The sequence below is a fragment of the Histoplasma capsulatum genome, assembly GCF_000150115.1.
Source record: "Histoplasma capsulatum G186AR genomic scaffold supercont2.6, whole genome shotgun sequence".
NCBI classification, from domain to species: domain Eukaryota; kingdom Fungi; phylum Ascomycota; class Eurotiomycetes; order Onygenales; family Ajellomycetaceae; genus Histoplasma; species Histoplasma capsulatum.
Window position 1 is genome coordinate 1,449,887 of NW_025544806.1, and position 27,577 is coordinate 1,477,463.

Here is a 27,577-nt window from a genome sequence, read left to right on the forward strand (position 1 = left end):
GCGGTGGGTTTTATACTGCTTGCTCTCCTCCACGAAGCAAAACATGCGACACATCCCTTGGGACGTCTGTTTCAGCCTCTCAAGATATTGGCAGTTCAAGAACGATACGTGGTATTTATTATTGGTGGGGGGGGGTGGGGGGAAATGAGTCATCCCGGGCCCTGATCTTTGGATTGCCTAGCCTCCGTATTTGTTTAAAAAATGGAGAGGTGGAATGAAGGGAACCCAACCTCGCTAAGGGCGCCACCCGACCTCAATGCAGAAGCTTATCTCAATTCGCTGTCTGTGCGCAATTAGGCGAACTACTGTAAATGTTAAGACCAACTTGAAGATCTTCCTTGTTCGAGTTCAAGGATCCAGCTTGATATCTTAAAGAAGTGTTGCAGGGACTGGATTGGATTGGATTGGAAACTGAGCTCCAGTGGGCTGCCAATGTGTGTCACGTAAATTATATATGGATTGGCCGTGGCTGTGTCCACTTTTTTATTTTTTTTTCCAGGTCCATTAGTCCTTGGTTTGTGCACAGACCACAAGTTGAAATTGGCTTATATGATGAGGTCAGATGGCGTACATAGTATTCGTGAGGTCGGGTTTCGGTCAAGGTTCATTCAACGGAAAGTTAGGAAAACTATGCGTATGCAAAACCTGGAGTGTGGGTAGATTCTAACCCTGGAAGCCTTTTCCCGTGTACAAAAAAATAAATATACGTGTGAGGGAAAAGAACTATCAATGATATCAAACAAGTCCCTCAGAGCAAGGCATCAAACTGTCTCAAGAGCACATCAGACCCTCCGTCTGGATTGCCTCCGATCTCCTTGATCCCCTCAACAGCCCAACCCATGGCCTTCTCTCCCACAAGCTCCCATGTTTCCTTCTCATCCAAATGCTTCTTGTTCAAATACGCCAAGACAATAAGTGTCGCGACAATTGACCTCTGCTTCACGTTCTTGGTGTCTATTCCAGTTTTCTTTCCCAAAATAGCTGCCCAATCCAGTTTGCTTTCGATCTCAGCGGCATTGAGCCCCATGACTTCAAATACATTGCTTTCCCACTGCCACGATCCCTCAAAGGACTGAAGTGCTATCAAGGCGTGAACTGCATCCTGCGAAGGCGCTGTAGGTCCAGAATCCGTTTTGAGAAACCGTTGGATCAGCCGAGCTCCTGGAGGTGCACGGCTGGCTTTTTTGCTTTTGCGGTGGGAATCAGTTGTTGCTTGCTCAGCCAAATCGTTACCTTTGTCTACTCGGCCACCTAGTCGTTCGCCACGTTCAAGCACTAAGTAACAGAAACATCTCGTAAGTATATCAGAGGAAGCTAGTGTAGACATCCAACACGCAAAATTGGAAATGCAAAAGGCGCCATCTATACGTGGTGAAAACTTACTCTTATCGGGAACGACTGACGCTGATTTGGCTCTTGTACCTAAAGTAGATATTAATGATTTAGTACTAGAAATTGGCAAGTAAAGCGATAAGGTGCTAGGGACTGGTGAGAAAGGGGACGGTATCTCAGATGAGGGGGGTTCATAGGAGCTAATTCAGCGGCTGGAAAGAAAAGGGGTATGTGTCGCACCAAAAAGGGAGGCAGCAGCGGGCCCTTGGGGCGCGGAAGCTGACCCGAATAATGGCTCAGAGTGATGTGCAGCAAAAGGTGACGGAGCTGTTTGAGCTGCGGCTGTGGGGGTTGGTCCAAATGAAAACCTAGCGATGGGTTGACTTGGTGCACCAAAGGGCAATGCAGTGGGCGAAGAGCTGGTCGTAGAGAAAGCAGATCCGAAACCACCAGAGACCGAAGATCCTCCAAAACCTGATCCTCGTGGATTGCTGTTTGGCGCTGAGCTACCGAGAGAGCGGGTGTTTGAAGCTGGTGGAGCTGGAGGGAACGAAGCAAATGAATATGGCGGGGGTGGGGGCAGAGGGGCAGCAGACTGGGATGCAAAGGAGCCTGGAGGACTGAACGAAGCCTTACCAAAATGGGACGGAGTGGAGAGTACATGTATGTTGGACGAACTAACTGTGCTCTCGCATTCTGAATCTATGATCTCTTCCTCAGACTCGTCCGTATCATCCGCAGGGTCTCGAATATCCCCAGGACCAAAACCAGGGGGTTTGCCGGCTTCTGAGGCCGATTCCCTTTTTGCCTTCCGCTCCGCCATTTTCCCATCAGCAGGTGACTCTACGGCGACAAAGGAGCAATATTTCCCAGCCACTTGAAACTCAATTCCGAGCCGGACAGCTTCGCGCTTCACGATATTTTCCTTTTTGCTTTCATGCTCGTCGATAATCAGCTGTCCTTTCTCGTTCTTCGCATGGTATATCCACCCTCGACCTTCCTCCAGCTCAAGTGTTAGTTTCCGCGCAGCCAGTTGATGAAGCCTTGTGCCTTGGCCAATATTCTCTAAGGGAATTTTCAACATCAAAGGCCCATGTTTCGAAGTGCCCCTGAGAACGAATGATTTGAGGTTTGTTCGAGGAGCGTCTGGAGAGAGGAGGAAGTAAACAGTGGTCCTGTTAAATGGGTAGAGACTGGGTATTTTGTAAGGCGCCTGGAGTACGTTGGGAGGTTGTACTTTAGGGAGATCCGCCTCAAGAGGGGTGGCAGTGGCCTTGATGTCAGGTTCCTGGTAAGAAGGGTCAAACAGGGAGATCGGTTGCATCGATTTTGGAACATCTTTCTTTGAATCTACGTTCATGGTTTCGGCTGAGCGTTTTGCCGGAGAACGAAAATTTTCACCCGTGGGAACTTCGTTTGGTTTTTCGATAATCTCGAAGTCGTCTTCCCCATCATTTTCATACACCAATTCAGCCGTATAATCCTTAATATGCGGCGTCAAAGCCCCCTTAAGCATGCGGACAACCTTTTTGTCCAAAAGTTCATTGTCGTTAACGAATTGTGCGAACCCATCCCCAGCTCTTGCAATGCCCTCGATAAGGGATTGAGACGCGCCACTGCCAATTCCCAAGCTGAAAAGTCGAATAGGTTGGTCAGACACCGCTTTGTTAATGTAGCTAAAGAGCGTGTTCTGGTCCCAAATTTCACCGTCCGAGAGTAACAGAATGTCCAAATCCAGGTCTTTGAGACGCCTTTCCACCGTGGCCCGTACAGGGCCAAGGATCTCTGTTCCTCCAAGATTCGCAGACACCGAATCCACATATTTAAGTGCAGCCTTTAGGGAGGAAGCATCGTATGCTTGACTTTTCTTCCACATGAATGAATGGGAGGAGCCAAACGAGCAAATATTAAACTTGACACCAACTGGTAGGGATTTGAGGAAAACCCTCAATGCTGTCTGAAGTGTCTGAATCTTCCCCCCCATGCTACCACTTCGATCGATTATGAAAACGATTTCTGGGTTATTGTTTGGTATGTTGAACTTGGGAACAAGCGTTGCCATTATAGCTCGCTGGTTGGGAATAGTCGTATGGGTTTCCACAAAAGCGCTCGGCACATCCTGATCTTTTGCATTGACAATCAACACAAAGTCTTCATCAAAAAACAAATTTCCTTGCTGCATCGTTAGGGTCGCAGAAGCGAGATTCGCTTCAAATACGTCTTGAGCAGCAACTGACGTCCGGCCTAGTGTGATTGCGATGGGGTGGCTTGGTGATTGTAAACCGCGGATGCTCGATCCTTTGTCCACTGAAACATCCACAGTGATGTTGATGGCGCCTCTCTGTACAAGGGTCGCTAAGGATTGACTCAATTCGTGAGTGTCGACAGAAGAATTTGCGTAGCGAGGACAGATGATGCTGGGAATGCTGAAACGGACGCCATCCGACTGGGCATCGTGTTGTAACTCGCCTAGATATATAATCTCCACAACTGCTTTGGAACCGACGGGGATTTTTCCTATGCTGGTGGTGAAAGTATCAGATGCCAAAGCGGACTGCTCAAGCAGAGCTGCAGCCTGGCCCTTCTGGACAGCCTGCTGGTATTCAATTTTAGCCTTCCCCCGTTCTTTCACGATCCCACGAATGACTCGGTTGTCAATTTCGCACTTAAAACCCACAATGCTGACGCCATCGTGCAAAGGAAAGGTGTACTTGACATCTCCTAGGTCTCTTGATGTGGGGTTGATGAAAGTCTGGGTTAAGATTGTCCTGGAAGAAGCTGATAATATGGTTGAATGGGCTTTGAGGTCGACTTGAGGGATGTATTGGCGCGTTGTGGTTGCCAGATACCAACAACCACACAGCGGTTGCAGACTTCCGTGGCGGGGCATGATTGAGGGATAGGATGATGTAGATATACCGTCAACGCGCAGTATTAGTACTTGGAGATGGCAGCAAGAAGATAAGCCTCTCAAATATTGTCCTCAGGAAAAGGTTTGATGAATTGAACACCACAACATTGGCATCAATGGCAAAACGTCGAAAGGTTGTTGCGATCGAGGCAACCTTTTATCCTTCTTGCAGCCTTCTCAGCCTTGAAGAGAAGGAGGCGAGGAAGACCAATCATCGGCATGGCTGCTTCGTCCTGTGTCTTCAGCGATGGATAGTGGCTCAGACGAGAATGGGATGGATCCTGGGGCTTCGAGCTAGCGATGCATGAGCAAGTCTCCACAAAGCTGGCGATTGGCTCCGTCCCCGCTCTCTCAAACAAGGAAGAACTTTCTCTGTTCGTAACGTGGAGGAAACAGAGTTTTCGCTCCGAGGCGTCATGGTGGCATCTTGTTGCCTGGTGTAGCGGTGCTTGGGTCTGTTGCCTATCCTTCCCATCTTCTGCGTGAAGAACTTTAAAAGGTTCAAGGCAGCTTGGTCCCGTGACCAGCCCAGCGATGGGACGTTCATCATTGAAAATCTGAAAGTCATAGTTGACATACGGAACATACGATGAGTAATGTAAGTCCCTGCTCACGGTAGAAATTTATATGCTTAGTATGGCACTGATCAGTTGTAGCCCCCCTAAACGGTTGGGGTGGGTTGAGAGGCTTGATACCTCAAACTTGGCTGTCAGCTTAGGCATCAGCGCCCCATAACATAACTGATGCTGTGTGAGGATCAGATTTCATTTGAGCTCCAGAATTGAGAGTGCAGACCTCCATAAATCAATTTAAAAGCTGACGCATATAAAACAAACTAAATAGATGTCAATTGAAAAAAAAAAAAAAACCCTTTTGCTAAAATCAACTCAAGAATATTGAAATCGTAGTCAACCGACCCCTTGGGTAAATGTTGAATTCTTCCCAATTAGGGTTTGGTCGCTGGGGTTCTCTCTTTGCAAATCGCTCTTTCTGCTATTCCTGCTCCTTCCTCAACGCCCTCTCCTCCATTTTTTTCTTTTTTTTTTTTTTTTTTGAAATTGCCACATTTTCCTTATGCATGTCATTGAAAAACTTATCCACAAGTTCACTGTCCCAATCAGATGGCTCCCAATCCATAAAACATTGATCTATATCAGCAAAGCGCTACCTGCGTCTTGTACTCAACCAGAAACAATGGATTTCAGGGTAAGTGGCTGTGCTACCCAAATCCACAATGAATGAGCCACTACAGTTCTTGGATTTGACATCATCAGGCCACATAGCATAGCACTACAAGCTATTTGTATTTTGTGATGTACTTCAGAGATATCACTTATGCTGATTTTCTCAGGAAGAAAATCCTTGATGATTGCTCATTGACAGAATATGTGATCCTTGTTGTCTAAGCCTTTGAACTGATTGTTATCAAGCTTAATGCACTCATGACATTTTACTTCTCATGTGCTGTTGTCCCCAATGCTGTCAAGACAAGAAAAAGCACAGGCCTCATGAATGAAAGGAGTTGTCAGTATCCTCTCATGTTTTTTGAGTTTGCATGAGAAATCCCTCCCTGGGTATGGCCAGTGCCTAGCTGAGAAATGCAGGACAAATGTGTTTGTGGTATGTAACCAGGATATAGCAAACAGATCACAATCTGAGTTAATTTGGATAAAGAAAAAGTAGCCAACATACCAGCATTAAAGCGTACGACTTGCCCTCACATTCAATATGGTAAAACACAAAACTCCACACCTAAGACATTTGATAAGGTCTGTCATGGTGGATGAAATAACATAGCTGAGGTTTTGATGTAGACTTGCACTCTGAGTGATCCATTGGTAGTTCTGAGAGTCACTGTCTGATCATGGAATCATCAAGTAGGCTCACGGGTTTCCTGACGATTCAATGATCATGCTGCTCAACATGGTCATGATAAAGAAGTGAACCTGTTGAGTTGGATTGCAGTTGAAGTCTTTTATCGAGCGAAAGGACATGCACGCTGAGAACAGAGGAGAGTGAAAAAGAAAAAATCATGGAAACTCCCGCTGGTCTTTATTCATACTCCTTGTTGTGTCCAACCTCCTCTTGCTCACCAACTGTTTGTCAAGACGACGTTGTCGTTGCATCAGCCACAACGCGAAAAGGAGAAATAGGTCACATGACCATAGAAGGCAGAAGATAGAAAGATGATTTAGGGATAAAAGAGATTACCATAAATATTATAGCGATAATTTAAGAGTGAGACGGGCAGAGACCACAATCACGACAAATATAATGATAGAGATTTGTATGTAGATACTAATTATGAGGATGATTTGGGAGCTCTATAATATAGCAATCTCTCTGGCATGATATTTACGCTTACATAACAGGCCACAAGCGAGCTTGGCAAGTGCTCTGGAGGATGAGAAGCGAAGCGAGCTTGGCATTCTTGCAGTAACTCTTGTATACTACCTACACATACTCTTCGAGGATGGAGATTAACTCATAACGTATTTAATTAATTTTTTCTGCATAGTTGCTACCAAAAAAGGTGCTTCTGCTTGAATATAATGAATAGAGAAGCTATTTATTAGGTATTCAGTAGGCATTAGACTAGTTACTATCTGATAGATGATAGAATCACATTTATCTGGCCCACCCACAGCTCAAATAAAGTTAGCAACATAGATATCAAAACCGTTGTGTTTCCACCCTGAGTTCTTAGAGAAGTGCCTACTGATACTGTGCCAAGCGCCAAATCTCCGCTGATATGTCGTAGATCGACCGGTTACACCAGAACAAGGCCCCCAAAAAAATTAAAAAAAAAATTTTGAAAAAAAAAAAAATCCCCAAAAGAACCATAGATGTTATTAATTGACAATTGTAATGTTATCTTGTTGCCCACTCCACCTGGGTTATCTGCCAATACAATGTCCAACCCTTTAACACAAAAGTATGAAGCCTATCCGATGAAACGGTGACCTGCAAGAGCAGAAAAAGCAACGTTGTTGAACCCACCCCCATTGCCCCTTCGACAGGAATATCCGGAACCCCCGAAAAGTTTAAAAAATAAAAAAAAGGGAAGCTGGCGTTCTCGCGACCAGGCAATAGACCGACCCAAGGATATTATAAACAAAGAAAGAATAGAAAGCTTGTGAAGAAAAATAAAGGAACAAGAGGAACAACAATTTGGCGTCGACCAAATGGAAAATAGAAGCGGATGTAGCCAGAAAATAGAACGAGGAGATAGCAGAGAAAAAAAAAAAAAAAAAAGAACGCCAATCTGTTCTACCCAGTTGGATATATCACAGCTTTTTTGAGAACGAAAACGATGAAATCCCAATACCTAACTCCATTGGGTACTAACAGTACACATTAGGAAGGCGAACGTAACGGTATATCGGCAGTTAAGAACGTGTTGGAGATCGAGATTCAGCGCTGTTTTTAGGTCTGATATTTGGTCCCAGCGAGGAATGTTTATTATTGCCAGCTTTCCGAGTTAGTTTTGCGTAATGAAGGCCACAGGCGTTGCAGAGAGTTCGAGCGCCATCCGGTCCTCGCCTCCACTCAGGAGTTTCTGCTCGATTACAGCTATGGCATCGGCCAGGTGGGGCCGCCTTCTGTAGATGTCGTTAGTTCTGCCCAGGGTGGGTAGGGAGAATTAACGTTGTACGTTGAATAGGTAGACGATATACGGTGTTCAGGAGAGACGGGGTAAAAAAAAAAAGTATACATACCCCTCGGCGCTTCTTGGTATCACCGCCTGCAAATCCACCACCACTTTTGTAATCTTCCCGATACGGAGTTGCTTGTTCCTCATTACGCGCGCCGTTAGCTTTGTAAGCTTGTCGCTGAGCTCGTTGCTCCACCTGCTGATCCGCTAACGCCTGTTCAACAGCCAGCCCTCGAATCCTAGCCAAGGCGTCAGATGTTCGGCGAATCGTCTGTGCAATATCATCGATCTCCGATAATTGCGGTATCAACCCTACAACAGGCCCAGACCGATTACTTTGGTGGGCTTTGGCACCAAAATGTCTAGCAAACTCAACTACTCTGCTACCAGCTTCAATAATCTGCTCAAGTGTTAACCAAGAGTGTTATGCCGAAGTATAGAAAAGAGACCTACCTCATGATAAGACGATTCCACATCATATACATCAAGCTGTCGTTTAACAGTTTCGCTGTGAGGGGCGGCGGTGCCATTACTTGCCCTGATGCCCCCTTGTTGATCCATGCGGGCCTTATCGATACCGTTTTGGTTCCAAGGGTGAACCAAGCCTGGTCGTGTTTCATAAGGTCCAGGAGGGTACTGCATCGAAGGTGGAGTGTTAGGACCTGGGCCGCTATACGGTGCTTGTTGTGGGTATGGTGCATACGAAGGGTGCGAAGACATCAGCGCCGCAGAAGGTGATGCGCTGAATTCGTAAGTGGAAGATTGCGAGTTTGTAAGCGAAGGTGTCCCTGTTTTACAACTTTGGGTTGGCGATTTCCCAGAGCTTAAGGATGGGACTGATCGATTGTGAGATTCCTGCGAGTGGGTTGAAGCAAAGCTCGCTCGCTGTCCTTCGGGACGGGGAGGTATGCCGGGGACACTCGAATGTGCATTGAATGGGTTATCCCTTGAAAATAATGATGAGATTGAAAACGGATTGGGAGGACCAGAAGGCACATCTGCACCCACACGAGCAACAGCAGTCGGCGGGATAGAAATCGATACAGGTGGGTGTCCTGGGTTAGAGGAAGATGAAGATGGGTGAGGAGGATAGGGCAGAGTGTGGCTGCCTAATGCCTCGTGTATAGAAGGGAGAGACTGTCGTTGAACGGTATGCTGAGGCTCGCTGGAGGTTTTCTGTTCCTTATTTTCGTCTCCGGGATACCTGATGTCTCCAGGAGAGGCCTCTGCGGATCCGCCTAGAGTCGATCTAGGTGTTGCAGATGTCATATAGCCAAAAGGGGCATGACCTGGATGATTGGCCATTGTCAAACTGGAAACAGACAATCCTGCCGTTGCGGATGGGAATTGTGCACTGTTGTGTTGACGGTCCTTGCTGGCGGTTTCTAAATCCAGCTGTCCTATTGACGGTAAAGAATCTCTATGTGCATCGCCATGATGTAAGCCGCCGCGAAGTTCCTTGATACCGTCCTCTTCTCCTCTCGGTGATTGGAATGGTGCGGTTGTCGACCCTGAAACTCCATAGACGGGCAGATACCTACCCGTATCCACTGTGACCATATTGCCCGGGATATATTTGTGACTTCGTCGAGCTCCTGGGCGAAATCAGACCGACATAACCGACCAGATACGCTCTATCACCCCCCCACCCAAAGAAAGTCCCAAAAACGTTTGCTGCCTTCACTTTAATCTCCGGGCACCATACGGAGTTGCTGCCGCTAACCGCTTGACGACCAATTTCTCTGCTTGCACAATGATCTCAACCGAGCGGGAAGAGCTGCTCGGGTGCTCCAACGTCACACGACGCCAAGTTTTCTAGGCTAACAGACAAATATATCGTATCGAAAAGAGCATTAGGTTATCTCCTAGCAAAAAAAAGCAGAAGCTGTTCCTTGCGGATCTTTTCTCCACGTTCAGTGCAGAAGATTTGGGATCGAAACAGAATGAAGGGATGGGAATGCACTATAATAATAACTGGGGCGGCTGTGGGGCCGGAGGCAGTGTCAAAAGGCAATTTGGGTTTGTTCGTTTATATGGGCAAAGAGGGAGCCTGCGGCTTAAGATTTATGTGAAGAAAATTGACAGGAGAGCAACCCAATCTGGAGCGGCGGGGCGGAAATGATCAGATCAGATCAGTTGGTGCAACAAATTCTGCTTTGTCTGGTTTAACAAGTAGTAATAAATAAATCACCTCCTGTTTTTACCCAGGAAACCAGGCCTGAAGCTACCAAACCAACATCTACCGGGGTTTCGTCTCTGGAAGAACTACCATATAGAACCAAGGTTGCCGCCGGGGAAACAGCAGAATATGGGTCGTTGGTGAACTGGGGGGCAATGAACCAAATATGGAAGCTCTCGACCGATAATCGAGTAGGGCAAGGCACTTTCGAGGACAGAAGCATGCAAAATCGACCTGCCGGACAAGAAGATGAATGCAAAAGAGTGGTGGGAGAGAGCGAGCAGAAAACGGGGTGGACAGTGGACTAAAAGAAGATGGACAGCTTCGAACTACGACGTCTGCGTGAGCCAGAGATGCAGATGGCAGGTCCAGTATGGTACGTACCGTACGTCTGCCCAGACGGGCTGAGACTGAATCTGTAAAGGTACACGTACCCCGTAATAAAACGCATCCCCCGGTCCTGGAGGGATGATTGTATTTTACGAGTGATGTATGTATTGTATCGGGTGGCGTATGGTTTCGGCGTATTTCCAGCAATCGATATTTCAAAACAAGATCCTCCAGCGGGTACAACGACGAGAGTAAGAATAATTGAAGGAACTAAGTTAATGATAATAACCGATGATTATAGTAGTAATAGGCTCTTTGATATCAGACGGGGCAAATTCGATGATCAGTGTCCAAGATACGGATGATCATAGTTACCTCTCCCCAGGTTTTGAAGACAGGACTGAACATTGATCAGATGGATGCTCCTAATGGAAACCGAAAGCGACTTGTTCCAATTTCCGCGTGTGAGAGTTCTAAGACGGCCCATCAATCGTCCTCGTTGGCAACGGAATGCCTGAGGCGTTTAACTACGTTTCAAGGTGCAGCACGACAACCCGTTGCCAGCTCACCGTGAGTGAGCCACAAGCAAAATAATTATGGGCGTAATATTTTCTTGGGATGTCCATATGGATGCAGTTCTTTTTTGATTGTCTCAACCCGCAATAAACAGGTGGAAGTTGCCGCTCTGACGGAGAACCTGATAAAATCGGGCTAGCTTGATGGGTCGCTGTTGTCAATCCAGCTAGTGGCCTTATTCAGTGTGGGCGCCTGGTAGGGGACAACAGGATTAGGGGAGGCAGGGATCCTTAAGAAGCGAAATAATGCCCTTGACGTCGATTTTGCTTCCAGGTGGGGCAGGCAGATACGTTCGAATAGATCCCAGCAGAGAAGATCGATGGATCGTATGTCATGCCGCATATGGAAAAGTGACTTGGGTGCGTGCACAGGGTTGCGATGTTTAAAAAGCAATCTCAATGCGAGATCCCAGACAGTAGGACCAGTAGACCAGTGGCTTGAACAAGCCGGAATATCATAATATTTTAGCGAGGCAGCGCTTGACTCTAGCGGTGCACCCCTTGGCCCCATGTCCATTTCTCTTAACGTGCCGGTCTATACATAGTAGATATCAGACTCTCGCGCAGCGAGCGGATAATGGTTATCATGAGAAGAGGTTCAACAGACCCCGTGCGTACCGCCAAGCCACACGGCCTAACTCGGCTTTGTAAGCGGTATTTCATCACACGTTAAAGCGGTGTAACATGTCAAGAAAATTACAAGTTTTGAAACTGGCGTAAAATTCATCCCAACGGGCTGCACAGCAACGATCAACGGCCACAGCGGAGCGCACTAAAACGTTCCAAGATTTCGCGACAGTTCGAAAGATTCAAAAGTTGGCCAGGGTTGCACCTTGCCACAAGTCACTGTCAGGTCAGAACCAACACAAGTGTGGTTGACAGAGCTTGTCAACAAGGGGTGACTGAGTTCTCGAGATTCGGGTGTTTCTGGAAGGAAGAAAGCTTGTATGGTTTTATTACCTAATGTGTGTGAGTGGGAAGTCAAATTCCCTTTGGGCTCTTCCTTTGGACTCGCTGAATCATTACCACAGTTGAAAGCGGTTCCGTGCCGTGTGCACACGTTGCTCTTGCTGGCTGCACAAGATAAATTGACTTGATTTTGACCCAAAAAAATAAATAATAAATAAATAAATAAAAATAATTTGCCTGCCGAACTTTAAGCCGGTCGCAACCAAGATCAGGCATGTTGTTCATATTCTGTCGGGATTAGGTCTGATCTATGACCAAGATCTCTATCGGGTCCTTCATAATCTTTCATTCTATGATAATATAACATAGCCCAAATAACTAAGGTCCGGAATTGATCTAATGGATCGATGGTGATTTCAATCTTTGTATGGATCATCTCCGGATTTCTATCGCCACCCACTTCCATGCATTCGGAGACTGAGGATAGGCTGGTGGGTACTGTGAAACCGAGCGTTCGTGGTGATCCAACGGCATCCTGATGAATAGCCCACTGCTTCGTGTATCTGCTCTGTTCATGAACCAACATTCTCAATGATCTCAACTATCAAGGCCGGGAGTTCAGCCAAGGACATGTTATCGGCAGTTCAGCGTCCAATACAGCTGTGACACGGGAGTGTATAGAGGTCCTGCCGATGTCAAGGTGAACTCAAATACATTGTGCTAGCCTCATAGGGCGATGGTGTTGGGAGGCTTGTCCCAATGAGCCATGGCCAGCAGTGGCTGGGAGTCATGATACCATTTCACCCTTGACTCCAAGAGCGAGAAAAATGGATTTGAACGTGGGGTTTATGACACATGGAAGGGGATGATTCTCGGAGACATGGAACCGTCTACTGACCACATACCTAGTTGGGGATTCCACGGTGACGTTTTGAAGGGCTTCCCAGGTTTCTTCGGGTAACTCACCGGATAGCCAACCGGAGAGCCTGGCTCGCCAATTCAGCAGATCTTCCAGCGGTTGAAACACACAATTTACAAGCCGGGTCGCTCGCCAACCGATTTTCATTTGGTGGAATCAGATCTTTCTCGCAACCAGTTTACGACGGAATGGCTGTGCTGGATTCATGGAAGCTAGCCATCTTATCCTAAGATTCAATGGAAATTGTATTCAGCATCCATTGATGTCCAATAAAAAATACCTTCTAGATAGTTCTAATCTTCGGGACTGGGGTTCTCAAAAGTTTAGTGTCTTCTATATAATTAACATATTGATCATGGTTTTTGTATTGTATTTCTTTCTCATCTCTACAGGGAATTTCAGGTGCAAAATCAAATCAGTGTCTTAAAGATCACTTCGTTCTAGTTCGTAAATTACTTAATTCACTATTAGCTACGCCCAATGATTGGGCTGTTTCACAATTATCTTTAATAATTTTACATTTCGAAAAATGAAAGATTAAAGATGAATGGAGGGTGAGATTAGTCGATATTGTTTTTCAATGTGATAAAAAGAAATTAAGAAATCACAGATGAGTGGGCTATCAGTATTGTAGCGAAGGTAACGATGGAACGAAATTTGAGGTGTGTTATAATATATTACTAGTATTTAGGTCAATTGAGCATCAATAGGTGACTTGCGGAGTATAGAACTAATACTGCACTTACCAACTCAGCAAGAAAAATGTATATGCTCCGGACGAAAGTACCGAGCATCAAGTGGCGATGTGTATCGGACTATGTAACTTGTGAACAGTCCATGTTCTAGCTATTGCGCATATTTCGGTTTTTTTTCCTTACGCAGAGCATTTACTGATTAGCTGGTATTCTGCTCTTGGTCTGTCTTCATTTGCCGAAAGGTTTTCCAATTGGAGGAATCGACAAGGACCAGAGCTATTCTTCTGTCTCTGAAAACGCACCTGTAACGGTAGGCCCTGGTTCGCGGGACGTCTAGTGGCTGCTTGTCAGGATTGTGTCAGGCGCGGTTGACAGAGCGCCAGTCGTCTTATGTTCTTTTTTTTTGTTTTTGTTTTTTGTCCTTAAGATGTGAAAGATTATCACTGGCTGGATACATGTAGACATCTAGATCTTCTCAACCGCATGAACCCTTTCTCTTATCCTTCTTGCTTTCATTAATGAAATTATCCCAGTAAGCGGGACAGAATTCAGCTAGTATTATATAATCCAACAGAATAACTAGTTAGTTATAACTAACGAACTAGTTCTAGTTTTTTTCGAAAATTTAATATCATATCTTACTCCTCCTTTTCAAATCATGAGAAGCGTGTTTCAGCCAATGATATGTCGTCCAAGATATTGCTTTGTTTGTTATCATCTTGCAGGATCATTTTATTATTAAAGTCAGTCTTTCAGTTGTGAACCGTTTAATTTTTGAATAGTAAGTAAATTTTCTTTTCATATCTTTTGTAGCTCGGGAAATTTTCTACATACGGATTATATCAATGCACTGGGAGCTAGGCAGGCCACTTTTGAAGTTGGCTGCGCTCCATCAGGCTCAATTTAATCTCAGTTGTATTTTCCATCCCAGCGAACCGCGATCGGTTCCGTATTTTGTCGATGTTGGGCGTTCGAGACATTGGAAAGAATGACGGCGATATTTCTGGTATGCGGGGGCCGAGACACCAAAAGATCGAATGCATCTCAATGGTACTGCACATGGCTGTGCTACCCCCAACAGTCTTAATTCGCCGCTTTCGATCATCTCTCTCCATGACATTCTCCCTTCCTTGAACTATGTATCACGCTCACTGCCCTTTGTTGGCGCCACATGTCCAACAACGCAAGGGATTTCCGTTACCAGAGCCTGCAGTCGAGGAAGCTCCATGATGATTATGACACGTCTCGCCAAAACAAAAGCCCTTGCAATCGTGATTGTTTGATGTTATGCAGGCGTTCCATTTTGCTATCACACTTGAACTTGGCTATTGGCCAGTGGACTGGAAGCAAAATCCGGTGCGACGATGCTGCACGTCGCCCATCCCGTCATATGCACTTTGAACCACATCACAAAAATATTCCGAAGACATGCAGAATGTGATTCAAATTTAGCTTTCTTCTTTCTTTTTTCCCCTTCCCAAGATTCACACCTTTAATTACTGTAGTTTGACTTCTCGATGCAAAGCCAAATGGCGCCGTACATCAATTGGATTATATTGCAGTCCGGTGCCAAAAACCAACCAGAGAGATGGCCAACGACAACGAGTATTCAACTAGGAAACCTTGGAAGACCTAGAGAAGCGTAGTAAATAAGTCCTTACAAGGGCTAGAAATTCAGACGGTACGCACGTTACAACCCAGCAGCAAGCCCTTCTAAAATAGATGGTGTGGGTTTAGAGGCTTGCAGCCTAAAGCTTGGCTGCAAAAATTCGCCCTCTCTGAAAGACCCAATCGTTTCAATTGTGACGACTGGATTTGTGTGAGCGAGTGTGATATTTTCATCGATTTTCCGAGTGTGGAAGGACTTATTTTCCATACATCCGTGGGAGGTCCTTAATCCTCGCTTTTTACAGATGATCAATGCAATCGATAGCTTAAGGATGCATAAATGCATACCGAGCTTTTTGCTTTGGAGAAGGTTGTTGAATTCTCGATTTCTTTGATAAGTAGTATAAGGGTCGGGTTGAACATCCATTGGCTTGTAATAAGGTTATGAGCATTGATCTCGCTTGATTAAACCATATTTGAAACCACGGCACTTTCAATGATGCGCTCGCGGTATGTATTCCGCTGACCTTCTTCACATCCATGGATCTGTTTACATTCTTTATTTGCCCTGGTCCTTTTCTTTTATGTTCATTCCAGCCCCTGAACAAAGTGTACTGGTTGCATGATGTAGAGTAACATACTCAACCCCGAACTTCAGCCGTTTTATGCATTGCACAGCAGGCACATCTATCATATTTGAACTGGGCTTTACTCCGTACACAGATTTTATTTTAATGTTTGCCAAAGCAGCCAGAATTTGTCTTTTGTCGAATTGCTTTTGGTGGAGGTAACCTTATAAGCAAATGATGATTGAATCCCTCGAGATTCTAGCGGGCGCCACCACCTTAGATCTATTGGGAGATGTCAATAATAACGACAATTTCCCAGCTCCCATATACGTCTCAAGATGTAATTGTCAGGAGGCGAGGTTGATACACCGAAACGTGGAAAACTTCGAGGAGATTCGAATGTAACTGTAGTACCTTTCATCCAGGCCATGGGGCAACATTCAATGAACAAATGGAGAAACCAAGATTTGTACGCAAAAACTGCATTCCCGTTGATTAATTGTCATATTATGATTAATTCTCCTCATGAAGCGTGAGTGGCCAGCAAGTCAGTGAAGCTAGGACAATTACAATTCCTAGCATTAAACAAAGCGCGAACCCAGTGGTCAGTGGTCAATGGTCAATGGTCAATGGTCAATGGTCAATGGTCAATAAACATGCTAAAAATTTGGCACATTGGAATACGAGTGACTAATGCCGCCCGTCCAGCGGATCGAGATTAGGGGATCTGGTGAAGATTCGCTGGCCTCGGTCAACATGCATCCAGCAAGAATGGGCGGGACGCTGGAGACCCGAGGGAACTTGCATTCTTCAGCGATGCATCTCCAGTGGGATAAATACGAGGGTTCGCTCCTTACCTGAAGACGATCGATACTAAAAATAGTCGAGAAACGGGACCGAAATATTACGATCAAAGGCGCATGCTAAAGATACGCCTTCCGTATGGTTGAGTGCAAATTACGTGCTGAGAAACAGGATAGCGTTCATTTCCAAGTCAGACAGTTGCTTTGGATCGGTTGACCAAATGAATTCATGACCCGTGCGGGGGAATAAAACAAACCTGGGACTATTCGTTTTATTTTAAGGATCAATCAAGAGATCTTGAAAGGTGAGGGCCGACGGCAGGGTATGATTTCGTCGGAGATGAAATCTACTCCCGGACTCGACAAACTCAAATATAACCCCGAGGGAGATTGATAATGACTTACTTGTTCAGGAAGCAGGTCCTTTCATGGCGGAAAATTCGATACATCTGCATTTTGGTATTTTGTAGAGCAATCTGAGAACTACAATCGCTGATATTACTGATATATCTGTCACACTGCTCTCAAAAATAGGCAATGCAATCATCCGCTGCAGAAGCTGCCAACACCCCCGGACATGCGAATTCATCCCATTCTATTCGCAAAGTTGGGGCATCTAGTTTCCTCTCCTGCAATCCGCTTGAGAACTACAGCTTTGGCCCAAAAATTGAGGAGAGTGTTGGAGTCCTGATTAAAATTGTCATGTTTTTGGGTTTTTCGACAATGGATTTCGTGCCGCTGAATAGCTCTCTGTATGCAGTTCAACTGCACAGCACAAGTGTCCGAAAGTGTCAAATGCCGACTCCATCAACTCTGGGAACAAAACTGCTTCAGGATGTGAAATTATGAGCTGTAATAAAAATAGTGAATCTAAACTGTTCATTGGCTGTATAAATTAATTTCCATGTCTCAAGATCTGCAGCAGTTCCGCAAGCGAGAGCAAGATGCGTCTATTGGGGACATAGTGCTGGGTAGGGGGTTCAGATTGCCAGAAGGAATTCGTCCGTTGTACAGGAGCATAGAGCAAAATAGCTAACTAAGTTAAGCTTGTGTAAGCTTCTTTTCCTTGTTTCATAGACTTTTTTTGGTTTGAAGGAGAAAAATCTCCATACTGCCAGGCAAAATGGGCGGAAAGGGTAAAGGGAAGATCTTTCTTAATGATCATTAACACTCCCCTTTATACCTTATTTGAGACTAACTGTATTGGCTGGAAAGCAAAATGATTGGAAATCTTCGTGAGAAGGATATCTATTTATCTATATGCATGCTGTTTAGCTTCAGTTCATAGGGTAGCTGGTAATGGTCATGTATAAGTGCCTCAAGTTCCTATGTACTGTACTATACTGGTATATTTCTTTTTGTATGTTGAATACAAGCCGATGTATTTCAAACTTACAGTATGTTGTTATGTATTGTGCACTTGGTTTTTCATCAATTTCTACACAATAAATAAAATACATCAAAGATTGTAAATTACCAATGGCAGAAAATAGTAATGTGTGATTGATATATTTCTATTTAAAATTCTAATTTTGGCTGAGAAAAGATGAGATTGCTGTCGAAGTTTATGAGTGGTCTATCACAATACTCCGACAGCGTTCTTCATTGTTTATACTATACAGTCGTACATGAGAGGAACTTATAATACATTCTACTTTCTCAAAACTGATGGAAAGAAATACCTTCTTCTCCGTTACTGAACTCTCCAACATGCTCTCGAACGATCTAGAAAAGACCGGGATGTTTGGTTATTTCCGGTGAGATTGGTGGAGTGAACTCAATCTGACGAACAAGACTTTAAGACCCTTAACATGTGGAGCTTTAACTCTCCCGGAAATTGAAAGCATACACATTTGAACACAGGCATACCTGACGCTGGAGATTCTCCCCAGCACGCCATGCTCTGAAAACGGACTGCTTTAGTTCTTGTAGCAAGGAGGGAATGCGCCGGAATCAAGTATTTCCGATCCACTTAGAGCAGGGTTATTCAACAAACCTCCCTGGAGATCTGACAAGCAAATTTTCCATTTCAAGGTTCTGAGACTGCGTACGATGGCAGCGAGCCAGCGAAATCCAAAAAAGAAATTTACAAACAGCTGTGATTGGGCTAATAATTCAAACCCCGAGAGGATATCCCAGAGAATCACCATTGTCGCAACCCACGATGGAAAAAAATTGGTGAGAGATCAGCCCTTCCACAACGTCAACAAGCCAGCCTGATGGTTTAGTAGATCATCGAGGTGTGCGCTCATCGAGCAAATCACGAAAATTTAACTTCAACGTCAATTCGGTGCTTCAGGGCCGTTTATGCAGAAGGAGAATAATCGATGGGGATTTGAGAAAGATAACGGGCATGGTGTGAGATTAGCTTGAGCCCCGAGGCGTTAATGGGAACTTGGGAAGTCTCCACTTATCGTCTCGAACTTGCCCCTTAGTTGATTCCTCTGGTGTCAGACTAAGCATTGGTCCCAAGATCGCCAGAAAACGTTATCATGGTTATGACCAAAGCTCGTTGCAACCAAGACAGCGGCTGGCCGGTGGGCACGGGGCAGTGACGTGAGAGTGGAGAATCAGGATGAGCCGGGGTGCAGACACTGAGCTGTATTTTATTTTTTCCAGGGTATCCCCATAATTGAGTTGGCAAAGCATGGACCGGGGAAGTTCCCAACCCGGGTACAACTTTCAACTTTTAATTACTGTTTACGACTCTGTTCCAAGTTCCTGGGATTCAATTCAATGCTTCCTCGTGGGATTAAAAGAAACTTTGAACGATACATGTTCACTCCATCTTGCCCAAATTTTGTCAAACTCCCTTGACATTTACATCCGCCGTGATATCGCCATCTGCGGAGCTAGTGTTCCGTACTGTGCATACATTTTGGCGGCCCCTGTCAGGGAGTCGCCCACAGCTGTTGCTGAAAGTCAAGTTCTGTAGGGCTATCTGCATGCACCAACACATCTCAGAGGGACTTTGTCCTGTACGAAAATCACAGAAACGAACGACTGGTCATTTGTCATTCATGTGAAGCGGCTCATTCTTTCGCATCCCCATCAGCGTTAAATGATTCTCACAAGCAACATCAGTTCCCAAAGCGATTGAATAACAGACGAAAGTTACTCAGAGTGATGTTATTTCCATTCCAATCTCCAGCTCATTTGAAGTCAGCCCAGCTGACTTGTCCCTAAGAACTATAAATCGCCGAATAGTCCGACACTATCAGCCCTACATCCCAAAGTCCATCTGTTTCTTCTTGACAGTCTTACTTCTGTTACCCCTAGCAGCTGCTGAGCAAGGAGTCGCTCACGGAATCCGTATCATTTCGTTGCTGCCAGTTGTGATACAAATCGTGATGATTTTCCACCGAGGCCTCTAAACGGCCAATCGCATATTCACCTTCTTATTGCTGGCGGGAACTGCATGATAAGTTTGGCCAGTTTCTTTGCTCCATGTATGATGATGGTGTGGGTCCTCGCAGCAACTTGGGCCCGTTGTGCGGAATACAGATCTGTACGTGAAAGTAACATTTCACGTACAGCCGTACATACGCCAACCCCAGCGTATTATTACAGGCTACCCCCATGTCGTGATAACCTGAAATTACCGCGTCCTACACATGCCAATGTAAAAAACGAAACGTTTATCTCGATTCTCCTCAAATCTTGTGTTCTGAAGGGATAGGCCGGCCTCCATCACATCAATCCCTGTTAATAATGCATATTCAGCCAGAGACTTGGTAAGGATATTTGTGGCCGATTCATGTGTAGGTTTCATGTGCCAAGGCTAACGGACTACAGCAAAGCGAGTCATCATGGACAGCTACAATTGACACCCGTCTGCTGGGTAAATCTACCTATCACAAGGCGAGGTAGTGCTCCCTTCACGCATGCTGCACATGTAAATAACCGACAGCAAGGCGACAATTTTGTATTAAGTTTAAGCTTTCAAGGAGCACAAATGGTAAGATGCGCAATTAATATGGCGAGATTGCATTTAGCTAACGATTTCCGTATTGAGATACACTAGAGACATTTCGGATACTAGCATTCCCATTCATATTGGCCCGAGGTGTTTCAAGAAACCGCATCGTGCCACACAGTCTAATCGATCGCCAAGTGTTTGTCGCAGGTGCCCGGCCGTTGGCGTTGTTGCCTCTCCTTTCCCCCACTATTTTCTCGCGCTTTGTGTGGCTGGAGCTTGTAACCGACAAGAAAAGCATCATCCGGACGCTTGGCCTAACGCTGTTCCTTTACCGGCTCGAAATTCAGCTATCTGGCCCTGCAGCATCCTCGGGGAACATCTCGCAGTGTCAGGGACAATCTCCTCCATTAAGTCGATAACTAATTATTAACTGGTATCTTCCAGATGCCTGGATTAGGGGAAGGTTTTAGATCTGCTATTTATTTTGACTTTTTCAGTAGCAAACTGCATTGCAGAGTGGATGCGACAGCAATTGAAGTGTATCGCAACAGATCGTCCTATTGGGTTGAATAAGATACTCGAACAAACCACGCTATGAAGTGCTTCGAGGGGAAAATCACACAGGAGCGGCAGAATCGGGTATCAGTCATTGGGGACATATATCTCGGCCGCAACCTATTTTTGAGAATTGGTTTGACGAGAACAATAGCAACCGTCGTGATGGCAATAAATATCCATGCAGTTCATTGATGTCTACTTTCAGTGAGAAGTAAGGGGGTTTGGGGGATATGTGGTGCTGGACCCAGCGGATCGATCTGTCCCTTGGCCAGCTGGCGAGTCGCTATTTTTAAAAATTTCAGAAGAGGGCTGAACTGTTGAATACCCTGCGTGTGGGATTCAAGCTATCATTTTCCAGAATACAAAGCAAAAGAAGTCAAGGAAAAGGGGAGAAATAATCCCCGTTAATTTCCTTAGATTTCCGAGGGTCCATCGTAAGCTCTGAAAAGTGCTGTCACAAGAGCATAACGGGCCCCTGAATCATGACAGGCCTATTGCGTATTTACAAGGAAGAATTCTGAATTAAGTCAGCTCATAAAGCTTTCTCTCATCCCTGTGAGCTCTTTTTTGCTCTTGGATGGCTGGGATGTTGGCGGTGATTTGGGACAAGGCAACGATGCTCTGTCGATCGGCCCTCCTGGCTGTCAGAAGACGCAGCAAGGATCATCTGTCCGATCTCTTTGAAGATCGACTGCATCTGCACACTACACAGTATGTGCTTCGATCCTTTGGGAAGTCTATCAATTTTTTGAACCTCGAATGCTCGCCTTGGGATTCATTCTACTTGTGTATCCAATTGGATGATCCTGACCTCCTCTGGACTGGTGAGACAAATGGTATTGCTTCCTAGGATCTGTGAACTCGCCAGTTGTATCCGAGATTAAAATCTCACTAAGAGTGATAAGATGTTTGCGTTCTCATCGGCGGACGGTAATGACGAACAAAGGAGTCACTACGGAGTACAGACTACAGAAGAGCTTTCTTCCTTACATAGGAGAGCATGTGAACAATACGACCAGGTATGTGCTCTCCCTGGAACTCTGTTTTCCCCGAATAAGAATTCATCCCCAGCGGCATACCGCGTCTAAAAATGTCTACTAAATAACAAACTAGTCAAAGACAATGAGGAAAATACCTGGAAAGAGATGTAGGAAGAATAAAAGTAACCTCGGACCGGCGGCATGTATCGGTGCTGGCATGGTTTGCATCAATTGCTGCGTAGATAGATGCTGGTGTTATTATTCTTCCGAATTACAAAGGGGTAGATGCATCGGAACACCGAGCTTTTTGAGCTTTTTGGTAAGAGTATTCTACTGTATTCCTCCGCATTGTGGAGTTACGAACCGGTGTTTCGCTTTTCTGGGAGGCGCTTATCAAGTTATTCTAGGCGTTGACCATGAGCTTGAACTCGAAAACTGTTGAGCTGATGAGGACTCTGCCAAGTTCGTCACGGAAATTTTTTTGTGGACCAAAACTTTCCGGCCAGAAAAGAGGTAGGTGTTTTGAAGTCGAGCGCAAAAATATTTGGTTGAGATGGCAGTGCAGAATTAAGACAAAGTAATGCCCTCTTTGATTTATTACACGGATCATAATTTCGGCCGCGAAACGGTCGGAGAATATATTTCCCCAGCGTGATGATCATGTATCAGCAAAACGTGGGATCGTCCTCTGGCTGGCTGAAAACAGCTTCCAGAAACCGACTTGGCAAACAATTTCGCAACGCAGCTTGATCATAGAGCTTTCTCCGCAATTTCGCACCTGGCCCAGATGCAAATGTATGTACCGTACATTGGTGGATTCTGCTTGTGATAAGTCATTTTGCGCGAGTTTGCTTTGCGCACGCCGCGGTTTCAAAACAAAGACCGCGATGGACAATCCGCACTCGCACCACGATCTTCGGAATCCTTTCGAGTGAGGGGGCGCCACCTCACCTCTGACCTGATTGTCAGAGGCAAGGGTGAATCTCTTCCCATCATCCTGCGCGGATCCTCTTCGGGCTTGCAGCGGGGACCAGCGGAAGGCTGCCGAGGGTGGTCAGTGAGCTAAAATGTTTCGGCTGGGAACCCTGGCCAGCGTGTCGGTGGAGATCAACTGGGATAGGTCTTGCAGCGTAGTTCCAGGCAAACATTAGGCTGTGTCCTGAATGGCCCGATTGATGCGTTATTATTTAAAGTTCTTCAGCATCCCATGCTAATCTCAGTTTGCTCAGCTCAGCGCTGTGCTTGGGCAATCTGGTTTTGTCACCCTGCATTGTAACCTTTCCTATCGGTAACGCTTTCACGCGTTCCTCAACGTCCCAGCGAAGGAGAGATTTTTGAATCGGCGCGGTATTGTATTTGCGTACACAGGAAGCAGCCCGGAGGCATTTTACTCCGACAATAATATCAATAATAATCATGGGCTTTGAATGGGTCAAGAAGCGGTCAGATGCCTGCGTTTAGCTTTGGTTCAGAGGTCCAAGCTCCATCTGTGCTGACTTGCCTCGGTTGTTATTTATTCGATTTTAATGAATTTTCTTTTTCTTTCTCAATCCTACATTCGCGACCAGCTCTTTTTGAAGACTGCTGGATTTCAGAAACTGAACGGATCCGAAAAACTCATCCTTGGGTTAAGACAATCCGAGGTAATGATCAGGAATGCGCTGACTTATAAAATAACTATTCAAAAGAACATGACAAAGTTAACCCCTGGATTTACAACACCATTGTTTTCGCAGCGATCAGAAGTTCTCTATGAAGTCAGTGGATTTGACTTCAGCATTTCGCATTATTTCAAGAAGGTTGTTTCGATCAGAGAGTAGCCTAACTTTCAACATATGATTCAAATATGGATTACGACTATGGGGCGTGTTCAACTTGTCGTTCAGCCACTCCTATATAATTACTCAATTGTTCCAAGTGAGAATTTCTAGCTCAACCGGTTTACAAGATTTTTGTGCCAGAATAAGTTCATCTCTACCTTGCTATGTGGCACTACTACTGGCTCCATGGGTACAAATTTGTCCAGAACAAAACACTTGTAGGAATTCGAAACATGTGCGATGTGAGAATAATTAAATGGGTATCGATCGCGCGCCACCCGCTGAAGCAGGTTTGATGATTCACAAGTTTCGAATGAGCGGCTCCCCCTTTTCAGGGCGTGGTGCCAGGTGGAAAGCCTACAGGTGTTTATTCGGTGATATGGCTGTTCATATACCAGCCACCGTCCCTCATGAGGTCGTCGATTTTCCTTACCGACTGAATTTACCCATCTGTGAGAACCCTAGTTCTCTTCTGGTTATTAGACTTGCTCCATTATATCCAGTGAGACCACTGGATGTCAATCCTTTTTGCACCAGTGATTTCCTGGTTAACGCATTTACACCTTTCACACATAATGGCGAAGAATGGCGCAAGGAAAGGCAACCGGAAGGTATCTTGATTGCCAATTTGATAATCTCGATTACTTGGAAAACTCTTAAGAGATACCAAGTGGCGAGCGAAGAGAAAGACATGGTTTGTGTATTAACTGCTGGGAAATGAATGTCGCAACCCCAATCTTTCCTCTTCGATTTCTACTTTACTTCTTTGTTGTCAGCAACTGAGAGCCTGAAATGTATCCTAGAATCTAGCTCAGTTGGCAACGGATATCATAGAATGTATTGAAGATATATTGTGTCGATCCTAAAGCGAAGGAAGGGGTGTTAGGTATTAGTGGAATTGAGGAATGATGGATGAATGAATCCTATATATTAGGTGACGTTACCTTAATTTTTACATGAAGTCCATGGTGGGGAAAGAAACGCATCCCCGCCCAATATGGGGAAACACAGAGTGGGAAGAGGGGAGAAGGGTGGAAAGGGAGAATCACCATTTACCGTGTTTGAATCCAACCTCCCGCATCCTCCCTCTTTCTATAAATCCCCTTTGGACATACCAATCTCTTAAGCCTTCGCCCCCATTTTTCCCTTCCGGATTGACGGCCATAACAGCCAGTATATTCTTCACATTCACAGCTTCGTGAAGACGCGCTTCAGAGTCTGCATCGCCGACTTCATAGGACAAATGTTTTGCCTCACTCAGAGCTTCCACCAACGACGAGAGGAGGGCACTTCCTATCCCTTGTGACTGGTAATCAGGGTGGACAAGGAGAGACATTTCAACTGTGGGTGCGTATGCGAGCATGTAACCTCTGAAGGCCGAAGCCAGAGTGTATCCACAGACTTTTTCTGTCGTATTCCCTTCATGACTGGGGTTATCTTGGTTAGACTTCTCCACAGCAACAAGATAGGGTAAACCACGTTCCTGTGCTTCATGAAACCTTCTCGCTATGTATGAGAATGGTGGCTTATTGACACGGAATGTTACGACAGTATTTTGTACGTAGTGGGTAAAGATCGAGTGGATCTGGTGCAGGTCAGATTCCGTGGCAGAGCGGATTTTGAGATGCATTTTGGGAAAGGACTTTCAGTTTCTCCGTTGTGGGTATATGGCATTCCGAAGCTGCGTTGGTCTCTCCAAGGGCAATATCTCAAAGGCAAAACAGTAAGCCAAAAAAAATAAAAAGAGAGAGTGTGTGAGAATGCACATAGATCTGTGACTTAACTCGATGCTTTCCCGCCTAACGCTAAGATAAGATAAGATAAGATGATTGCCGATCCAGAACCAATCAGATTGGCGCATATATCATAACGTCATCCGAGAGCACGTGCATCGAGACAAGCTCCCCGCCAATATTGCAGTCATGGCCCATCCATCCCCTTTCTCATCCAAAGCGCTCCTCACCATGTCTACGGCTCTGCTTCTTCTATTTAGTGGATTGAATCAGTGATACCATTGCGGTTGCGGTTTTCCGCAGATAGTCTGTTCAGCACTTCCAGCCTCGCACTCGACTCACTCAAAGCTCTGTTTCTTTGAAACATTATACCCCTTCTTCTGCAGCAGTGCGCTGGGATTTCATTCCCGCACACTACCACAATGACCTCGTCTCGGATTCCATTATCGGAAATTCCCAACCTGTCTCTCCTTTACAAGCTTAAGCATTTGGTTCCTGCGTCAAGTCCTCGAAATAGCAACCCCTCCCAATTCCTAAACAACTCGATCTGTCTTATTACTAGCGATATTACAAAGCTCGAAGTTGATTGCATTGTAAATGCAGCAAATAAGTCGCTGCTAGGAGGGGGTGGTGTTGATGGGGCAATCCATCGGGCAGCTGGTCGCGGTCTGCTCCAAGAATGTCGCGCTTTGGGCGGTTGTGCTACAGGCGATGCTAAAATCACCAATGCTTATAACCTTCCTTGCCGAAATGTCATCCACGCTGTTGGTCCCATGTTCTGGGCAGACGAGAATAGGGAGAGTCTTTTACGCAGTTGTTACTCGCGCAGCTTAGCTCTCGCAGCAGAAAGTGGTTTGAAAAGCATTGCCTTCCCGGCGATCAGTACGGGGGTCTACGGATATCCGAGCTTAAAGGCAGCAGAGGTGGCTATTTCGGCAGTTAGACACTTCCTGGAAACAAGCCCCGGGCCCCTCGAACGTATTATATTTTGTACTTTTGAACAAAAGGATACGGATGCCTATCTCATACTTCTCCCGTGAGTGGCCTACATATCTCCCTTGGGTCGATCGTCATTCTACAAGTAATATAAGTGTACTAACTGCAAATTTTATAGAGAGTATTTCCCGCCAACAGAGCAAGATCTATCGACGGAGACCGAGAAAAGTAATGAGGCTCCATTTCACCCGTCATCCTCACCCGCGACACTCGCTGCTAGTCTTCCTGATCCTCCCACTTCAGAGCCTACCCTGGAAGGTCAACCAGGTGCCAAAAAGCTCAAGGTCGGCACTGACGTTTCTGGGAGCACAACTTTCGACAAAGACAGTGAGAGAAGTGAAGATGACTGGGAAAAGGTTGATCAGGCTGAAGTGACAAACCCGACGACGGAGCGCCTCGATGATGAGCCCGTTGAGCTGGACGATGCGCCGACTTCCGCAGATGTCCAAAGCGTCGTATCTAGTACTGCAGACCTCAAGGAAAGCAACTCTACATAATGGAATAAACGAGACTTTTCATGAAAAGGAAAGAGCCATGTATGCTTTATTGTGACTTTCTCGTCTTCAATTATGTGTGTTCCAGTTTTATTCCCCATCCGCGCCCAACACCGTTTCACCGTCCCTCGACCAAAATTCCAATCGCAACAATTGCTTAGAGAGTACGCAGCAGAGGACTCCTCCGCAGAGATTGTTAACCAATTGCTACCTCGAACTTCGAATTGTCATCGCGTGGGAAACTTAAATGAGACGTTGACACCCGACTGACAGCTAATCATTAGGGATGGCTGCGTATATTTTCATCTTCTTCTTGTTTGCTGATTCATTTTAGTCGCCTACTTATTCCATTGTTGACTCATTTTAACGGAGGATGGAAAAATATTATGGTTTATAGGGTTCGCACAATGCGGGCGTGGGAAGATGGAGTTCTATGTTTCGCATGTGACACAATGTATTTCTGCTCAATATTCAAAACTGGATGCGGGAAGCCGATTCATAATGCTTTATTGCTTCGCGACTAGGAATAGGAATTCTTATTAGCTGATTGAAAGAAAAAGGGTTCAATGTTCAATCAGAACCTTACTCCTCC

At 45.5% G+C, this 27,577-nt stretch overlaps 11 protein-coding genes across 11 annotated transcripts; 5 read left to right on the forward strand and 6 right to left on the reverse strand.

Annotated features, from left to right (window-relative positions):
• Positions 1 to 663: 663 nt before the first annotated feature.
• On the reverse strand, positions 664 to 4,312 carry HCBG_05203 (von Willebrand domain-containing protein; the record flags this gene model as incomplete). Its single annotated transcript, XM_045432252.1, has 3 exons — positions 664 to 1,275; positions 1,384 to 1,422; positions 1,573 to 4,312. 3 exons carry the CDS (start codon positions 4,220 to 4,222, stop codon positions 749 to 751), a joined length of 3,216 nt encoding a protein of 1,071 aa, XP_045287464.1.
• Positions 4,313 to 7,072: 2,760 nt separating this feature from the next.
• On the reverse strand, positions 7,073 to 9,458 carry HCBG_05204 (uncharacterized protein; the record flags this gene model as incomplete). The annotated part of the gene is made up of 3 exons (XM_045432253.1): positions 7,073 to 7,845; positions 7,963 to 8,298; positions 8,352 to 9,458. The coding sequence occupies 3 exons, from the start codon at positions 9,456 to 9,458 to the stop codon at positions 7,633 to 7,635; spliced, it is 1,656 nt and encodes a 551-aa protein (XP_045287465.1).
• Positions 9,459 to 10,232: 774 nt separating this feature from the next.
• On the forward strand, positions 10,233 to 10,772 carry HCBG_05205 (uncharacterized protein; the record flags this gene model as incomplete). Its single annotated transcript, XM_045432254.1, has 4 exons — positions 10,233 to 10,369; positions 10,400 to 10,453; positions 10,502 to 10,567; positions 10,709 to 10,772. The coding sequence occupies 4 exons, from the start codon at positions 10,233 to 10,235 to the stop codon at positions 10,770 to 10,772; spliced, it is 321 nt and encodes a 106-aa protein (XP_045287466.1).
• Positions 10,773 to 11,118: 346 nt separating this feature from the next.
• Positions 11,119 to 11,645, reverse strand: HCBG_05206 (uncharacterized protein; the record flags this gene model as incomplete). The annotated part of the gene is made up of 2 exons (XM_045432255.1): positions 11,119 to 11,517; positions 11,601 to 11,645. 2 exons carry the CDS (start codon positions 11,643 to 11,645, stop codon positions 11,119 to 11,121), a joined length of 444 nt encoding a protein of 147 aa, XP_045287467.1.
• A 514-nt stretch (positions 11,646 to 12,159) lies between these two features.
• On the reverse strand, positions 12,160 to 13,030 carry HCBG_05207 (uncharacterized protein; the record flags this gene model as incomplete). Its single annotated transcript, XM_045432256.1, has 3 exons — positions 12,160 to 12,459; positions 12,790 to 12,877; positions 12,993 to 13,030. The coding sequence occupies 3 exons, from the start codon at positions 13,028 to 13,030 to the stop codon at positions 12,160 to 12,162; spliced, it is 426 nt and encodes a 141-aa protein (XP_045287468.1).
• Positions 13,031 to 14,362: 1,332 nt separating this feature from the next.
• Positions 14,363 to 14,733, reverse strand: HCBG_05208 (uncharacterized protein; the record flags this gene model as incomplete). The annotated part of the gene is made up of 2 exons (XM_045432257.1): positions 14,363 to 14,634; positions 14,658 to 14,733. 2 exons carry the CDS (start codon positions 14,731 to 14,733, stop codon positions 14,363 to 14,365), a joined length of 348 nt encoding a protein of 115 aa, XP_045287469.1.
• A 1,392-nt stretch (positions 14,734 to 16,125) lies between these two features.
• On the forward strand, positions 16,126 to 17,450 carry HCBG_05209 (uncharacterized protein; the record flags this gene model as incomplete). The annotated part of the gene is made up of 4 exons (XM_045432258.1): positions 16,126 to 16,151; positions 16,391 to 16,526; positions 17,020 to 17,237; positions 17,408 to 17,450. The coding sequence occupies 4 exons, from the start codon at positions 16,126 to 16,128 to the stop codon at positions 17,448 to 17,450; spliced, it is 423 nt and encodes a 140-aa protein (XP_045287470.1).
• A 2,746-nt stretch (positions 17,451 to 20,196) lies between these two features.
• HCBG_05210 (uncharacterized protein) lies at positions 20,197 to 21,511 on the forward strand (the record flags this gene model as incomplete). The annotated part of the gene is made up of 4 exons (XM_045432259.1): positions 20,197 to 20,219; positions 20,281 to 20,351; positions 20,396 to 20,443; positions 20,501 to 21,511. 4 exons carry the CDS (start codon positions 20,197 to 20,199, stop codon positions 20,821 to 20,823), a joined length of 465 nt encoding a protein of 154 aa, XP_045287471.1.
• A 356-nt stretch (positions 21,512 to 21,867) lies between these two features.
• HCBG_05211 (uncharacterized protein) lies at positions 21,868 to 23,234 on the forward strand (the record flags this gene model as incomplete). The annotated part of the gene is made up of 6 exons (XM_045432260.1): positions 21,868 to 21,981; positions 22,076 to 22,162; positions 22,350 to 22,455; positions 22,656 to 22,737; positions 22,912 to 22,999; positions 23,172 to 23,234. The coding sequence occupies 6 exons, from the start codon at positions 21,868 to 21,870 to the stop codon at positions 23,232 to 23,234; spliced, it is 540 nt and encodes a 179-aa protein (XP_045287472.1).
• Positions 23,235 to 24,807: 1,573 nt separating this feature from the next.
• Positions 24,808 to 25,417, reverse strand: HCBG_05212 (uncharacterized protein; the record flags this gene model as incomplete). Its single annotated transcript, XM_045432261.1, has 1 exon — positions 24,808 to 25,417. The coding sequence occupies one exon, from the start codon at positions 25,390 to 25,392 to the stop codon at positions 24,808 to 24,810; it is 585 nt and encodes a 194-aa protein (XP_045287473.1).
• Positions 25,418 to 25,733: 316 nt separating this feature from the next.
• HCBG_05213 (LRP16 family protein) lies at positions 25,734 to 27,561 on the forward strand (the record flags this gene model as incomplete). Its single annotated transcript, XM_045432262.1, has 2 exons — positions 25,734 to 26,531; positions 26,610 to 27,561. 2 exons carry the CDS (start codon positions 25,918 to 25,920, stop codon positions 26,986 to 26,988), a joined length of 993 nt encoding a protein of 330 aa, XP_045287474.1.
• Between the last annotated feature and the right edge of the window lie 16 nt (positions 27,562 to 27,577).